Genomic DNA, 15709 nt, shown 5'->3' with positions numbered 1-15709 from the left:
TTTTTCTATTTATTTCTCTTTAAAAAAAAAAAAAGTATTTACAAAATACCAAAAAGCAACACAATTTAAAATATTTCAGTCTATTTATTTTAAAATATTTCACAGTATGTCATATACTTAGACTTTTGCATTTAAAAAGTGGTAAAATGGGAGAAAAACAGAATAGAAAATGAAACATCTTAAAGACTACTTCTAGGTTTATTTTATTCTGATTAAGACACAGGCTGGACTATAGTCTCTAACTAATTACACAGAATTACTTAAAGTGATAATTTCTAATAAATTCTAAGCATTACGGCACATGAAAACTACTCCCCTCAAAGGGTGTAACTATTAACTCAAAACTTCAGAAATAGCAAACATTAACAGAAAGATTCAAAAAAAGTTGGATACTGTTAGTATTAACAGAATTAAACTTTGTGGAATAAAGGAATTAAACTGATTCTTAATCTTGAGAATTTCTGGTCAGTAAAAAATTCCTTCCACAAAGTGGTATTTTCTGTACTACACAAGAACATCTGCGATAAAACCCATTTGCTATCCTGCATAAGACCTAGCAGGGTATCCACCTTTCCCAGACTGCCAATCTTTTCTTTTTTCTCATGCTTTACATTCACATCTTCTCACAAAAATCACAGGCACTTTTGAGGCACCAACTCCTGTGACTCTTATTAGACTCTTAATTATTTTCTTCTGACATCATCTCTTTTTCAGTATTATCTTAAACTATCTTCTCCCACTCTTATGTATCAACTCCATAAAGAAGTAAAATTATAGTCATTAGCTTAAGTTTATTACACTAAATCATATAGTTATTTAAGAATATATATTTCACCCTCAGGCATTTTTTTACCTCCAATTTAAAACTGTAACATGAAATTAAGACAGAATACAGAAACCTGCTTGGTTGCTATGATACTAAACATAAATAAAAGCAGATTAAAACATGCTTCCTCAGTGCCAGTTGATGGCGATTAAAAACTGTAACAACACAAATGTGACTATAGCAAGAAAGGGGTGCTTCTGAGCAATGAAAAGTCTGTATGACATTATTTGGTATCATGAGAGTTATGAAAATATTTATTCTTCAATGAAGTTGATATAGATGGCTACACTGCACGAGGCCCTCCATCAAACCTAAAATTAAAATGTTAATATTGATAGACTTTTTTCCCCTTTGTAATATTTTGAACAAAGAAAGCATTAATAGTTTTAATGATCAGACATCTGAGTCATCACTCGAACCAGACGCCATGCAACCGTTATATCAAAACTATCTTGTATAGCATGAACCCTTTGAACACTTTAAATTAGCCTGAATAAATTCCTTTCCTTCCCAAAAGGATTTCCTATTGTAAACATATGCTCTATCACAAACTCAGCATTTTTGAATATCTCTTTCCATCTAAATAGCTCAGCTTGGTAAAGCATAATCACTGAAAAATAACATTTAAAATGATCTTATTTTCATTTTCCAGGTTATATAGTACTTCAAATTGCTGTCATCCCCTGCTATAAGCTAATAATAAAAAATGCTAGGCTTGCAAAAAAATACGTCACCAATTTCCTGAAAAAAAGAAGGAACTGCATAATAAAACCTCTGATAAGTCATTAATATCATTACAGCTATCAAAGACTTTTATTTTAGTCTCCAGAACAACTCCAAAATAGTTTTCTCCCATATGTTTCCAGAAAAAACAACAAAAAACAGCAGTCCCATAGCAGTCAAAAATTGTATACATTTTAAAGTATAGTTTGCACAAAACTAGACTTTCATTATAACACTATGTTCTGAAATACTGACATATACGTCTACTATATTTTGAATATGGGCATAATTTTAGCCCTGCGGGAGGTAACAAAGTGCATTGGGACAAAACTGCACTGACTTACTAACTGGAAGTTAATTCTGTTCAGCTTTAGCATCACTTTCTTAACGGTTTCAATTGCAGAAAGACTAACTCCATATTTATCTCACTGCACAAAAGCAGCTTACTGCCTGAGAGACCTCATCCAATTTCTGCATTGTGTTTCTCAGACTATGTAGAATTCACGAACTGTATGAAAGAATCTTTAAAAAAAAAAAAAAAAAAAAGGGAACACCCTTGTATTTCCATTATTAAACAATAGCCACTCTTTTAGTCACTTTAGTCAAAGAAATATTAGTTAGGTATTAATTAGAAGTTTACTGTTAGAAATAAAGTATTTGATGCCAAAAAATCTATTACTCCCAGGACATATGTAAGTTGTTAGCAAGTACAATGTTTGTTATGAATTGGAAAGGAAAAACGAAAGGTTTTTTCATTTTTTCAGAAATCTAGAGATCCTTTGTCACTAAAGCACAAGAGAAAGTCTCAAGACTTCATTTAAGTAAGTGTCTTATTTTGAGAGCTTGCCGTATTGTTTTTGCAATATCTTTGTAGGCAAGAAAATCAAATTTTTTATGCTCTTAAACAAGTTCAAGTAACATAAACCATTTAGCAGTCCGAGAAAAATTTGGTGACAATAGGAACTCAAAACACGACTTTTCTATTTGCTAAAAATCTAACTGGAGTGATTGCCAAGTCTAGAAAACAAGATGCAATCTGTTCTAAATGGAATGGCATGTATGAGAATAACGTTGATGTTATGGTTAGAGAAGCATTTCTTTTTACGGTAATAGTATATTCTAAACATTTCCCTTTTATTAAAAAAAAAAACACTTTCAGAGGTTAATGTTCACAAGGCAGAAAATATTCTGGAGAGGTATACTACATCCAAACTGTCTTCTAACACATTCTTTCCAAATAAAAATACAACAAACCATTGTGCAGAATTGTTTGAAGAGTAAATAAAAATTCTTCAGAGTACTTTCTTTCACCGCAGTTCCACTCAACTGCTTGCAAGGAAACCTGAATACTAGCTGGGAGCTTCTGTCTGTAAATACCATTGGTATGTCAGAAGATTCCTCCCTTCCCTCCTCCCCTCACTAAATTTCTCCTTAAATTACATTCAGACTTCTGCGGTACAATAATAACTTCAATATGGCATGTATTTCAACATTTTGTAAAGGTTTTATTTCCATTTCTACCTCCAGTTATTGCAGGTTTACATTTTTCATCCTAGCTACTCTGCAGGATGCACATCCTTACAATATTTATATGTGATGTCTTACAGCTTGACATGAAATACTGTGAACTACTATATCAAAGCCACATTGAGATATACATTACAGTGATATCTGGTATTATAGAACATGCAACAGACTTCCCCATCTTGTATCAGAACATGTGTTAAAGTAATACAATTCCTGATGGCAAAATAAAAGTGAGTCATGCAAAAAATGGTTGTTTTGGCTTTTAAGAGATTCATATGAATCTTCTTTCCATTCCATTCATGTGAATGCATACTCCTCAGCTGCACAGTTTGATTTTCAAGTGTAAATGAGCCAAAAATCTAAAGTAAATCTCAAACTGTTTTGCTTTGCGTGCTATGGGTCAAAATCATGTAAAACACTAAGATGCGCTTTTTTTCCTAGCTGAAATTGTAGATGATCCTAAATTGACTTGAAACTACCAAAGGCTTTCTAAAATTGCCACAAACTATTCCAGGTGTTCTAGGTATGTATTGAAATCTGGATTTGCTATACATTGCAAAAACGCAGTGCAGAGTATGAAAATTAAAGTGTATTTAGATAGGGTTTTTTAAATTAGATGTAATCTATTTGTAAGAAGAGTTGTACAGTATACTTTAAAGTTCACCTACCTCAAAGAAACTTTGCTGAGAGGTGTAAATGTCACCAGAGCTTATTTCAGTTCTTACTGGGGCACACTGTCTCTAAGTACTTTACTCCACAACCCAGTGAAAAAGATGGACTTGAAACTAACTGGACATTCACTGTAGTTACTATAAATTCAGAACATTCCTTAATTCTAGTAAAGCAGTGTAGTTTAACCAGGGCCCTCATTTCAGGATAGAATACAGCATTGTCTTTCTTTACAAACTGTTCTCCAAATTCTGCACATAATCTCACAGACTCATTAAATCGGAGCAGAATTTGCAAGATACCTACACAACGTAAGACTCTGTAGAGCATGGCTGGGAGAATATTGGCATGTTATCTATTGACAGCATTTTCTTTGTATAACTTTTATTCACCATATAAACCAATGTGCAAACACTGAAGACAGTGTGCAGCAAAAGCTTAATTAATAGATTCAATATATTGTATTACTGTGAATATATATCTAGTTACTATAGTTATTATGGAATGTGTACATGTGCGTACAAATACATGTGTGTATATTACATAGTGTTTTATATTAGGACATTTAACAAAAATTGGAACTACTCTGCTAATGTTAACAACCAGATAACAGCTAAAAAAACAGCTAAACTTTTCAAGTGAGATGCTCCTATTTGGCCTGATAACCAAGGACCGGCTAACTGGAAGTTAACTGGTAGAAGCCATGCACGTCTTCAGATTAACTGGTAGAAGCCACTTACATCAAACACCTACTTAGCAAGCCTACTAAATCCCTTCAAAGAACAGTCTTCAACAGAGTAAATGTGAAATGTAAATTTAAGAGCATTTTTTCAGTAACTTCTACAGATTCTTACCAGCTCTTGTGTATCTTGTGCTAATGGCAAAAACGTAGCTTCCAGAAGAGCAACCTGATCAGTGCTGAGCTTCTGCCACAGGCTAATCAGCATAACCACCAGATGGGTGGCACTTTTCAACTTTGTGAATGCCTGGAACACATTGGCTTGGTTTTCCTCTGCTGCATCTGCTAGAGCTATTACCTGCAAAAATCACAAACTTCTGTTAGGTATAATTTTACCATCCTTGAACACTCTACACTGAAATTGCATTTGGCACACTCTTGTTTTCCTTTAGAAGATCCTGATGAATTCTGTTTTCCACAAACACAAACCACAGAGACTATTAAGCGATTTATGATTTTTCTAGACTTTTCTTTTGCTTACCCAAGGTAATTTCGAGTCCAGACGGCAACAGGATTAATCTATTACTACAATCAATGCAGAAAGGATTCTGTTTAGTGCATATTCTATAAGGCACTCCTCACGTTGATCCCCATCATAGCACATAACACATGATAACAAACTGTAACGTTCATTTTTATACCACACATGACGCTAATCCCTATATGACCAGCAAGCCTGTTGTATTAATCAAAAGCAATACATTGATTTTATTCCATTAAAAATAGAATTTATAATCATTTTCACACGAACATAACTGCCATCTGTTATTTTATTAACTCTTGGGTCTCTCCATGTTTTGCACTAGGTGCTTCAGCATTTATGCCAAACATGAACATTACGGATCATGCTTTTTGAGGTCAATACCACTTTCACATAACTGCTGGACATTATGAAAGAATTTTCCAAATAAAATGGCAGATTCACTTCTTGACTTCTGGTGAGATGGTAGGATATGTTTACTGAGTGCTTTAAGATGGTGAAAAAACAGGAAAGCTATTACGTGATATTTTACTCATTTCAGAAATACCTTATCATTATAGACAATATTGTCCACTCACAGTAATATAAAAATGGACATTTGAAAAATATCGCTATAAATTCTTTCTTTCTTGAAATAAAATGTTCAGACATTTTCCATCACTGATTAAAAGTTAAGATGACAGTGATTTCAATATTCATTTGCTATCATTTCCAATAGCCCAACAATATATTTTCCACGCTACTCACATGGAATTATTTTAACTAAAAGAAAGGAATAAAGGTTAGTGGTTTATAGTAGGGTCTGAGCACAACTTACAGCTTTTTCTCATTAATGCCACTAGATCTTCTTGTAACCTAAATAATACTTGGCTTGCAGCAGTGCTGATTATCTTCACTGTCTTTTAAATCAACACAAAGCACTTCCCTTAACCACTTTCTCCTTCTGTTTATTTATCTACAAAACGGGGTAATAGATACTTGACTAGAGTTGTGAAAGGCCTTACAAAAATGCAGTTACAGTGTAATTAGTATTACAACAGAATTTACAAAGCAAAGCTTGCAGAGCTTGATCTATTAACATTTGGCAACGGCACGAAAACGAAAATACTATACAATGCATCTTCAGCCTGGAAACAAAGCCAACCAGCTGTTAGCATTTGGTGAAGAAAACTATTTTTAATCTGCAACACCGGCATTAGAGATGTGTGTGTGTTCCCTCCAGGTTCCCATGTGACCGGGAAGATAAAAGCACAGAGAATTTTAGGAAACCATATATGTAGCCTTTCAAACAAAATGTGCTGATAGCTTTTGTTTTAGATTTTAAAATGTAGAGTTTCCAGATAAAATGGAGAACCCACAGGACACCTCTGAGTCCAAACACTACACCCACGAGAGCCAAGTAACAAAAGAAAGGCTCAGCTAATAAGACAAAGGAATAAAGGTCTGCTCAAAAATCAATCAGAAATTAATCCCAAGTAGTGAAAACTGACATGCCATGCTTTGAAATCGATTACAGGAAAGCAACAGTATCACAGACACGAGTCAAAGGCATGAGACCTGATATAAACATGTCTGCATTCAGTTGTTTCATCTTGAAGTCGCGGCATTCTTCATACCTTGCATACTACATGAAGTACCATTCCCACAATTGCAGCTACTATTCAGCACTGAGTTATGGATGACAGAGCTGCACAATATCACTATACAGTGCTCTTCATCAAGTGCCTGCATCGGACCACCGTACCCCTTAATTGTATGCACTATGCAGCTTAATCCTTCTGAGAAGGCACAAACTACAACAGCAGACAAGTTCTCTGCCCTCTGATGGGGGCCTTGGAGAAACTAATCAATCACCTTTCCTGTGCAATATGCACTTGAGGTTTCTGAGAACAAGAGTATGCTAAGATGAATTTAATACACTGATGACAACATTCATCAGTATGCTTCCTATAACATTATTGCTGGATGGGATAGTGGAATGAATAAATTCAAAAGTTCCTGGAATTTGGAATTAAGCTGTATCTATTCTGCGTAAGGCTCAGTCAATAACAGTAATGCTGAAGACACAGGCAAGAGCGATAGCAAATGCAGCTGTACTTGTGTGACAGCTACCTGAACTCCATTTACCCAATACAGGTAAAGGAGACGACCTAGATCGAGTCACTCATGAATTCCTAGATGGTCTCTCATTCTGTGCTATACTTAAACTTATTCCATACTGTATCCTTTTGAAGCATAAATAAAAAGTTATTGACATGACCTTTTGCCTTAAGAATCCTCCACTTTAGAATTTGCTTTCCTTCCATTTACAACTATGTACAAAGGAGCAGATGCTCACCTCTTCACAGTCTATAGATCTAAGTACGTATGTCCCAGGACTCCCAAACAACACCTAGTATCCTAGGCCTATAATCCATTTTGAAATCAGCTTTATGCAAAATGTAAAAAGTCATATTGTCAAAAAATGTTGTCTTTGGTACAAAATTGCACCGTTCTAAAAGGCACCATTTTACAAGACAAATCCTACACCAGTGACAGGCCTAACTTTCTAATGGAGAAGTGTGGTCTTGGAGCATTGCACACCACTCAAACATAGAACAAAGAAATCTTTACACAATTGCATAAATGAGTTCTACTTTACACTTACAGGGAAACCAAAGGAAAAAATACTTTTAAGTACAAATTATTCTGCTTGCAGACAAAGAATTGGCCTAGCTTCATGAGTCCTAGAACATCCAGGAAAACACAATCTTAATTTCTGTAAGATAATGAAGATACACACTACCATTCTAGTTTAAAAACTCCAGGCTCTACCACAGATAAAGCAAAGATTACCAATACTGCATCCCTTGAGATACACTGAGAACGGGAAGCCACAGAAACAAAGAAGAGACTAAAGATACTTTGACAATATACATGGCACCACTCTCAGCTTTTAAGATGTAAAAAAACATGTATACATCTTTCATCAGAGGAAAATTACTTTAAACAATTCCCGAGACATCAGCTATAAGTTTTAGAAGTGTTCTGAGGTTTTCACTCAAACACTTGCAGAATTTAAGGAAGAATAACTTCTAAAAATATTTTCTAATAGCCACATTTTTATCTTCACCTGTGCATTATCTCTAATAATATTTTACAAGAGGTGAGGGAAATAAAGAATCCTTGTCTTTGCAGACTGAGATCCCAGTCTCCTCAGATCCAGCCATGGTTTCTCAATAATTTACCAACTATGCCTTTGTTTTTTATGGCAATTGTTTAATCTATTTAGTTAAGAACTCTTTTACTGTCTTTGTAAACAGATATAAAATAACAAATAAACGGAATTCTCTCCCTGTGTATTTTATTTCTTCAAGGGATAAGTAAGTGGAAAAAAAAATTAGAAGTGTCAGCCCCAAATGCAGCTTAGATGATGCAAAAATTTTAATCCAATTGGAAACTATCAAGTAAAAAGTCTATGTGCATAGCATAAGGCATATAATTACCAATTCAACTTTTTCCTTTCCCCTTGTTTCTTAATATCACAAAGCTTTCAAACAAAAGATAGCTTAAAAAAAAAAGTTTCACAAACCTTCATTTTTAAAGTAGTGGAAGAAAGGAAAGTGGCTGTCACAGAAAAAAAATCTAAGAGTTACTGGAATGGGTTGAAAGTACAGTATTTAATATATATTTTTACAACTGGCCAAAACTTAATTTTCATTTACACCCCTTTTTGTTTAAATTTTTCTGGCTGACCAAATTCTCACTCTGTTCCAATACACCTATCTACAGCAAAGTACAGACCAGTAAAAAAGTTATTAATGGAAGCATATTGTAAAAACCAAAGAAAAAAGAACTAGAGAGTAGCTACTCTCTCATTTGAGAGTATATGTTTAGCAGATTTCTATTAAATTTCATATTTGCAGTTGGCAAAGGCAAAGGTATAGAACTGAAATCCAGAATCCTGTTTTCATAATCTCTTGAGATTATCCCATCAACACTAATACCAAGATTTGACTGCAATGATTTTCAAGCACAGAACATTTCTCATGTTTCCAGTATAAAGTGTTCAAGCAGGCAGATATTTCTTTTCATGCTTATTTCATTGCAAAGTAGACCTTATAAGATGTCAAGCAATTAAAAACTGTAAACCCATGGTAATTCAAGTTCAAAAAATTTTTTCAGATTTCTTCATTATTAGCCCTTTACATATATATATCTTTAGTGTAGTGTTTAGCATCCTGCAGTAATAAAATTACTAATCCCTTTCGAAAAATTCTTACAACATACCCACTCTTGCATGTTCAAACAAGTTGCTTGGGGCTATAATGAACATTACCCTCTCAGGCTCACTGCTACTGGAAGAATACAACTTCTATCCTTATTAGCTGACTAGGAAGTTTAAGAAAACTCTTTTAAAACGTAGAGGGCAAGAAATGAGCATGAAGTTCCATCCAACTCTCTTTTGAGCAGGTATGTATTTTCTTGGAGTCCTTAACACCGCAGGGACTGAAGGCTCTCACAGGTTTTACGCCAGATTCTAAAATGGAGAACAGGAAACGGAGAAAAATAGATATGACTGACAATTTGTTTGCTTTTCACAACATCCGAGAAAAACATAACTGTTCACCACTGGTGAAACTTAAGCCAACTAGTCTTATTCTCATCAATTTCTATCATGCTGTGTTCAACTTCTGGTAAGTTTGAAGCGTCTTCGTTTTCAACAGAAACGAAGTTTGAAGAGAGCAGCAGTTTGGAATTCAAGGGATACAGGATTTCTCATATATATAGCGTTTAGGAGCAAGTCTTCTATGTCAAATCCTTAAAATACAAAAAACAGCATCAGAAGTGTAATTATTATGAAACAGAGAAGGATAATGAATTAGCAAGACAATTACTATGCGCTGCACAGTAAATCAACCCATAATCATACTAAAGCCTCTCTACCTTGTTTCAAAAGACAAAGTAATTCTGTACACAGAAATAGTTACACAAGCAGAAACAGTGTTCATGAGCTCACGGCTCTCTTGTGGTAATTATTCTTAGCTTAATATGTCATAACTTATTGCAAAGTACTTAATTGATCCAATCCCTTCCAACCATTTTTAAGCACAATTAGATCCTCATAAAACAGGGTTTTAATGAATGCAAAGCACAAAAATAGAGAAAACTCCTAGGACTACTGCTTGCTCATTCCTATTGTAACGGAACACTTCACTATTACTCTGCTTTACCTTTTACTATAGTCACTCATTTTAGAGACAGAAATATAATTCAGTCACTAAATCTGTAATAAGATATAGCACAATATTTTCCTTACGGTTTTAAGACGTCTCTATCACATATCTTAGTTCACATAGAACAAATAAGCATTTAAAGTGACCCAATATTTTTTTTCCCCCTACAAGCTCTTTTGTTCAATTTGCACACATGGCATGCCACCATACACAAACGCTAAGTCACCAGTAAAGCAAATCTTTAGGACAGGTCAGACAATATGATAAATGATAATATCTAATTAATTAATAAAATTCTGAATATCCTTTATCTTTTTTTGAAAAATCTCAAAGTAGTTTTCAAAGGAACGAAATGGTTATTAGCAGACTCCTTGCCTGTGCAGACCAGCTCACTCAACAACCTTTGTGTGCACAGCTTCTGACATGTGACTAAAGCTTTATGGAATGCAGGCAAAGATATCCATGTCAAAAAGTGATCTTTATCAAACACTCCGTCACCAGAAGGAACAACCACGTCACTCCCACAAGGGAGCACTTCTAACACGGCCGCGTTCCCACAGCACCGCACTGCGTATGTGAGAGTGCAAAGTCGGATTAAGTACCGCACGCCACAAATATCCGACTCGGATAAGATGCCAGCTAGTGCTAACCATGACTGTGGTTTTTGGAACTGTGGTGTAGGCCCACCATGACACCAACAAAGCATCAATTCATACAGACACCGAATACTCAGCTTTCATGTAAAACCCAACAAGACCATGATCTGAAAAGGCAACAGAAACACAAGAGAGACTGTAGCTTTATGATCTATACTTTCTTATTTGGATGCACTCAACCACCTCCCTAAATTCTCTTGCCCCTGTTTACAAACATGAAATTACTGATCATCGCAAATAAGTACTATAGCAATCTGTGCCTCTGGAAACTAGAATGGTAGGATTAATAAAATATTCAAAGTCGCAGGGCAAGTTATGTGCTATCTCCTATTCCCACATTTCAACAACCTACGTCTATATTATTTTCATGACAGAATGCTTATTTTTATCTCTACTGCACCATTCAAAACTGGAATTTACCATGAATCAGTATTTTCTACAAGCACAACACAGGTTAAAAAATAAAGCAGCAGCCAAGTCGAGCCCTCTTTAAAAGCCAAATGCGTGTACTGTTTAAATTTATAATCCACTCTTAGTCTTCACATATAATAACCCTGAGTCTTATCTCCACAAGTCAGTAGTGGATTACTATCACTGTGAATCACACCGCATTTTTATTTTATTTCAGGAACTTGTAGCAACGATGTTAATAATGGAATCGTTTGGGATAAAGTAACTATCTTGTCAACTATCCAAAGATGTGCAAGTATGAACATAGACAATTTAAAAGCAAAAAAGATCTCCCCCCTTTTTATTTTTTCCTCTTTAAAACATTCAGCAAGGAAAAAGGCTATTACTTGTTTTTCACAAGTCTCTATTCTCCAGCTTTTATCTATATCATTATGTTCTTCTTCTGTTCTAACTCGGAAGTTTTTAAAGGGTTATTGTAAAATATTTAGCAGGTTCAAAACCCCAGTCATCTGAGGGAATTAACTAAAAGCATTTGATTGTTAACACATTTAAATCCAAATTAAAAACCTGATAGTTCAATGTCACCCTACTCAGTAGGAAATCTCTATTTTGATTGGACAAAGGAGATTCGAACAAGCTAGGCCAGTGAAATCCAAGCATGAAGACGACCTGCTGTGCTATATGTTATGAACAGTTACAATTTAATTGCAGTAAGCATAATCATATTCCACTACCAGGTTTAACTGTGCTGCCCTTCATATACATGAACTACTGTTGAATAATTTTCTATATTTAACAATACAAAAGCAGTGGCAAAAATTTGCTTGGTTGCATCATTGTTGTCAGTTTATTGGTTTTTTTAAGCACATCACAGTGTTTTAATTCTGCTGCCTATCACTATATTATCTGTGCTTTCTTGTTCCTAAATCCACAGTAACAGAAAAGTAGAATTCTTGTTGTCTCCAGTTATTTCTTCTATGTGGGGATAAAAACTCCAGTTTAGACATTTTAATTTCATTAGTTTACTATTCTGTTTGGTCATTTTTTAAAGAGATTTAGAGTTTTTGAGAAGCCAGATAAATTAATATGATTGATAAGAAGAATATATAGAAGAAAATGATTTAGATACCTGTCTGACACCTCTTCTTGATAGGCTCTCAATAAGTAAATATTGCAGCCAGCTTTGCAGAAGAGTAACTGCTTGTTCTTCGGTGCAAATGTTTAACACCAAGACAGGGCGAAAAGAGGAATCTTTCACGAAGGAAGGCCACAAACATAATTTATTTCAAAATACATAGAATACTTTCCAATACATTCAGAAACAAGTTCTGCACTATAAATCCAAATTTAAAAGTGGAGTTGTAAAATTAGTAGCTTATCTGAGTGAAAAAACATCTGGTACAAATTACACAAATCCCAAGAAGTCAATGAGTTACAATGAATCCTTTACTTATCCCTTCAAAACAAAAGTTCCATTTAAGCATAGGGATGTGCCAAATAATGCACAGACACGTCAGTGAACGTTCAAGAGAGTTTCACTGCTGAGCGGCTGGTGAATTAGCAGCTATATATAAAACAAAAAAGCAAAAAAAAAAACCAGAACAAAATAAAACAAAAATATACCCAGCCAAACATCAGCTAAATGGAGAAAGAGGTGGAGGGTTTGGTTTATATCAACAAAATACATGATATTATGTAATGATGAAAAAATTATTTTAAGATAAACAAACAAATTTGAAACTGTGAAGCTATATCTTTAGCATATTGAAATAAGCTGTAAACCTATACAAACATTTTTTCCAGGGGCCTCATCCTACAAATTTCTAAGTGTATTTCAGTCCAAAGGGATCTATGGATGTCAGAAAATCAAGAGAGACCCATGAGACCCTATTTCTGCAAATATTTATGCACAGCTGAAGCTCAACAGGTTGATGTTGGCTTTACCAACTTCAGTGGGAAAATTGCATTGATGTAGTAAAGATAGGATTTCATCATATTGAAGAGCACTACTCCCAGTGTGATCAGTCACACACGCACACTGGGAAAAAAAAGTATTTGCAGCACGGTAGGCATCATGGGATGAGTGTAGTTTTAAAAATCTAGACCAAATACAAGAATCATCATTGCTTCCCATGGTAAATTAAATATCTCTTATATCAGGCTTGTCTCATATTTACATTGTATTATATTAAAAAATTGCAATAAACATACCGTTGAAAATTTTTTTAAAGCTTAATACAAGCAAATCCTATTAACCTATAACACAGATGTACCTCCATGTGAAGTGAACATAACTCCCTGAATTTCTATTTCAACACTTTTAAATGATAAAGTATCAATATCAAAAAAATACAGCAAGCCAGTCAAGATAGTGAAATATTAAGCTACATTCCAAGCCATGAAACTTGTCCACCCAATACCATTTGCAATTTTGACACTTCTGCTTTATACTGAACTACCTGACCAATTTTCAAAACTTCCCATGCAGGCTGGATAGCATATTACATTAAAAGACTACACTAGAAACAAATCCTAAACATAGCAATCAAAGAAAAAGGGTAGCAGGCTAATTAGAAGTTGAAACTAACTATAACACTAGTTTCAGGACCTCTTTTCTTTATAATAAAAATTTCCTTCCTATTTTTGCCATCTGGAGTTTAATCTGGCAAGAGATGTCAAGGACAAGAAAGGCTTCTATAAATACATTAGCAGCAAAAGGAAGACTAGGGGAAATGTGCGCCGACTACTGAATGGGGCAGGGGCCCTGGTGACAAAGGATACAGAAAAGGCAGAGATAAAGAATGCCTTCTTTGCCTCAGTCTTTACTGGTAAGACTGGTCCTCAAGAATCCCAGACCTTGGAGACCAGGGACAAAGTCTGGAGAAAAGGAAATTTTCTGTTGGTGGAGGAGGATCGGTTTAGGGATCATTTAAGCAAGCTTGACATCCACAAGTCCACAGGGCCTGATGGGATGCAGCCCTGAGTGCTGAGGGAGCTGGCCAATGTTGCAAGGCCACACTCAATCATCTTTGAAAGGTCATAGCAATCAGGAGAGGTGCCTGAGGGCTGGAAGAAAGCAAATGTCACTCTAGTCTTCAAAGAGGGCAAGAAGGATGACCCAGGGAACTACAGGCTGGTCAGCCTCACCTCGATCCCTGGGCAGGTGATGGAGCAGCTCATCCTGGACAGCATTTCCAGGCACAGGAAGGGCAAGAAGGTGATCGGGAGTAGTCAGCATGGATTCCCACAGGGGAAATCACGCTTAACCTACGTGACAGCCTTCTATGATGGAATGACTGGCTGAGTAGATGAGGGGAGAGCAGGGGATGTTGTCTACCTTGACTTCAGCAAGGCTCCCAAAACACCCTCACAGGCAAGATCAGGAAGTGCGGGCTAGATGAGTAGACAGTGAGATGGATTGAGAACTGCCTGAATGGTGGAGCTCAGAGGGTTGGCATCAGTGGCAGAAAATCTAGCTGGAGACCTGTAGCTAGTGGTGCCCCCCAGGGGTCAATACTGGTTCCACTATTGCTCAACTTATTTATCAATGACCTGGACAACGGGGCAGAGTGCCTCCTCAGCAAGTTTGCCGATGATACAAAACTGGGAGGAGTGGCTGATACACCAGAGGGCTGTGCTGCCATTCAGAGGGACCTGGGCAGGCTGGAGAGATGGCCAGAAAGGAACCTCATGGAGTTTAACAAAGGCAAGCGCAGAAGAGTCCTGCACCTAGGGAGGAATAACGCCCTGCACCAGTACAGGCTGGGGGCTGCCCTACTGGAAAGTAGCTCTGTGGAGAAGAACCTGGAGATCCTGGTGGACAACAAGTTGACCATGAGCCAGCAACGTGCCCTTGTGGCCAAGAAGGCCAATGGTCTCCCGGGCTGCATTAGAAAGAGGCTAGCAGGTCAAAGGAGGTAATCCTTCCCTTATATTCAGCCCTGGTGAGGCCACACCTGGAGTGCTGGGTCCAGTCCTGGGCTCCCCAGAACATGAAAGACATCAACCTGCTGCAGCAAGTCCAATGAAAAGGTACTAAAACGGTTAAGAGGCTGGAGCATTTGTCATTAGAGAAAAAGCTGAGAGAGCTGGAACTTTTCAGCCTGGAGAAGGTTCAGAGGAATCGTATAAATGTACATCAATATCTGAAGAGAGGGTGTAAAGAAGACAGAGCCAAACTCTTCTCCGTGGTGCCCAGTGATAGGACAAGACATGGTGGGCACAAACTGAAACAAAGGAAATTCATCTGAACGTAAGAAAACACTTCTTCACTGAAAGGGTGGTTGAACACTGGAACAGGTTGCTCAGAGACGTTATGTATTCTTCTTCCTTGGAGGTATCCAAGAGCCATCTGCTTGGGGTCCTCAGCAACATGCTCTAGGTAACCCTGCTCGAGCAGGGGGGTTGAACTAGGTGATCTCCAGAAGTTCCTTCTGACCTCAACCATTCTGTGACTCTGTG

General features: G+C 36.3%; 1 protein-coding gene across 4 annotated transcripts in view; it reads right to left on the bottom strand.

The window, feature by feature from the left end:
• Positions 1-15709, bottom strand: part of BBS9 (Bardet-Biedl syndrome 9) — a 320100-nt gene that overhangs the window by 170866 nt on the left and 133525 nt on the right. For all 4 annotated transcript variants that reach the window (XM_068935862.1, XM_009679691.2, XM_009679693.2 and 1 more), the window contains one exon: positions 4600-4782. In XM_068935862.1, the coding sequence (XP_068791963.1) occupies positions 4600-4782 (183 nt within the window). The remainder of the gene's footprint in view (positions 1-4599; positions 4783-15709) is intronic.

This window comes from Struthio camelus, chromosome 2, assembly GCF_040807025.1.
Source record: "Struthio camelus isolate bStrCam1 chromosome 2, bStrCam1.hap1, whole genome shotgun sequence".
NCBI classification, from domain to species: Eukaryota; Metazoa; Chordata; class Aves; order Struthioniformes; family Struthionidae; genus Struthio; species Struthio camelus.
Note: the sequence above shows the minus strand (reverse complement) of the source record. Positions and strands in the feature narration are given on the sequence as shown.